The sequence below is a fragment of the Cystoisospora suis genome (assembly GCF_002600585.1).
Source record: "Cystoisospora suis strain Wien I chromosome Unknown contig_708, whole genome shotgun sequence".
NCBI classification, from domain to species: Eukaryota; Apicomplexa; class Conoidasida; order Eucoccidiorida; family Sarcocystidae; genus Cystoisospora; species Cystoisospora suis.
Genome location: NW_027153509.1, coordinates 100,849 through 102,642, shown reverse-complemented (window position 1 = coordinate 102,642; position 1,794 = coordinate 100,849). Strand labels below are relative to the sequence as shown.

Here is a 1,794-nt window from a genome sequence, read left to right as displayed (position 1 = left end):
GATAGATAGATAGATATTCATACACTGTACTCGAAATTGCACAAGCAAGCAATCAACGGCATGCTCTGTCGAAGACTCGGGGAAAAGTACATGCATACATCCCTATACAGCCACAAGCGTACACACATAAACATATATATATATATATGTATATATCTAATAGCTATAGAAGTTCCCGAGAGCCCCGCAGGCGCATTCGAGGTCCACGTAGGAATCGAGTTCCGGGTGTATATGTAACTGTTTCTTGGTGTATATACACCCCTCTCAGGTCACCATGTGAAACAAGAAAACGAGGCAGACCGCCATCTTCTTATGTCATCGTCTTATAGACGGCTGCACCACCTGGAGACGTAGGTATACATGCACTTGTACATATGATATGCACAGATATACACAGACAACAGTTTCTCTTTTTCTTTCTGTACTTCCTTTCTCTTCTTGTATTGGTGACTAGGAGCTATCTGATTGCATGCGTAGAAATCGGGATGGCGTCTCCCCCTCCTAGAGAATATGCCTAAGTTTGAACTAAAGAGAGAAAGAGATGTGAACGAAAGATCCCCCAGATCCACTTACGTACACACTTAGTGACTTGCCAGCTAACAAGGGAAGTAAAGAGAACAACGAAAAAGATAGAAAGCTACACATCAGTGGAGATGCCGAAACGAGATGTCCCTTCATTCAAATCCGCCTAATCTCACACTTCTCTTTCTCTCCCCCTCTCCGCCACTCGTACAATACATGATCACGTACACAACCTGCACACGACATTACCTATCTATAAATCTATCTGTCTCTCTTGGATCTATCTGTCTGTCTATCCATATGGAGTCGATTTGCCTGTTTATCTGTGATTCATCTATCTATCTATCTCTCTAGCTAGCTAGCTAGAGAGCTATCTGTTGATCTGTCTTTGATCTCTGTATCGTCCACTATGATGATGTAGGAGAGACAGCGTAGAAAGGAGCGAGAGGAAGAAGAAAAGCCCCGCGGCGTGGTCGGTCGTCGTACTTGGTGAGAAGTTGCTGTTGCCTGTCATCTTTAGTTGCATCCAAAATAACAAGAATCAAGTCGCAACTATGCGCCACTGCTATCACCTAAATACACATACATACTCATACATGCATACACATACCTACATACATACACATACATACGTACATACCTACATACATACTCATGCATACGTAGACATACATACACATTCGTACATATTCATACACACACACGCCTTCACACATATACAATCATCCTGCATGCAAGCACACCACCCAACCCCTATACTGTAGGCGCTAAGGCTNNAAGGCTTCAGCTCTAGATTACACTAGACATAGACATGCGTATATAAGCATCTGCATGTATGATATCTGTACGATATTTCCGAGCCAAGAAGTCGCTGAGACGTCATGTCTAAACCAAGTGAACGCCCAGGAAGAGGAAACACAAGACAGGGTCTACAAGCACATAGATCTATCCATAGTTATACTTACATATGTTTATCGTTTGGTGGAAGAAAAAAGCTGAGAGAAGACAGGAGACATGAGAAGGAATACATGGCACGCCCCTCCGACAACAATCTAGAAACAAATCTACTGTCTCCACACTCCCGACCCCCCCCCCCTCGCCTTTTTAGCCTTCATGTCGCTCTCTCGCATCTATCGATTGATCGATCTATCTCCCTAACTGTGTGCTTCGCTCTCTAGCCCCGGATGTTTTGAAACAAAGAGAAAGAAGACGTGAAGGGTAGAGTCATAGAGAAGAGCTTTTCTTGGACCAGACAGGCACACAAAGAAGAGA

The 1,794-nt window shown here is 43.7% G+C and overlaps 1 protein-coding gene across 1 annotated transcript in view; it reads right to left on the bottom strand.

The window, feature by feature from the left end:
• Nucleotides 1-176: 176 nt before the first annotated feature.
• Nucleotides 177-1,794, bottom strand: part of CSUI_001782 (gtp-binding) — a 5,936-nt gene continuing 4,318 nt past the window's right edge. Inside the window, exon 6 of the mRNA XM_068061986.1 lies at nt 177-1,094. Coding sequence (XP_067926051.1) covers nt 930-1,094 — 165 coding nt within the window. The 3' untranslated portion in view covers nt 177-929. The remainder of the gene's footprint in view (nt 1,095-1,794) is intronic.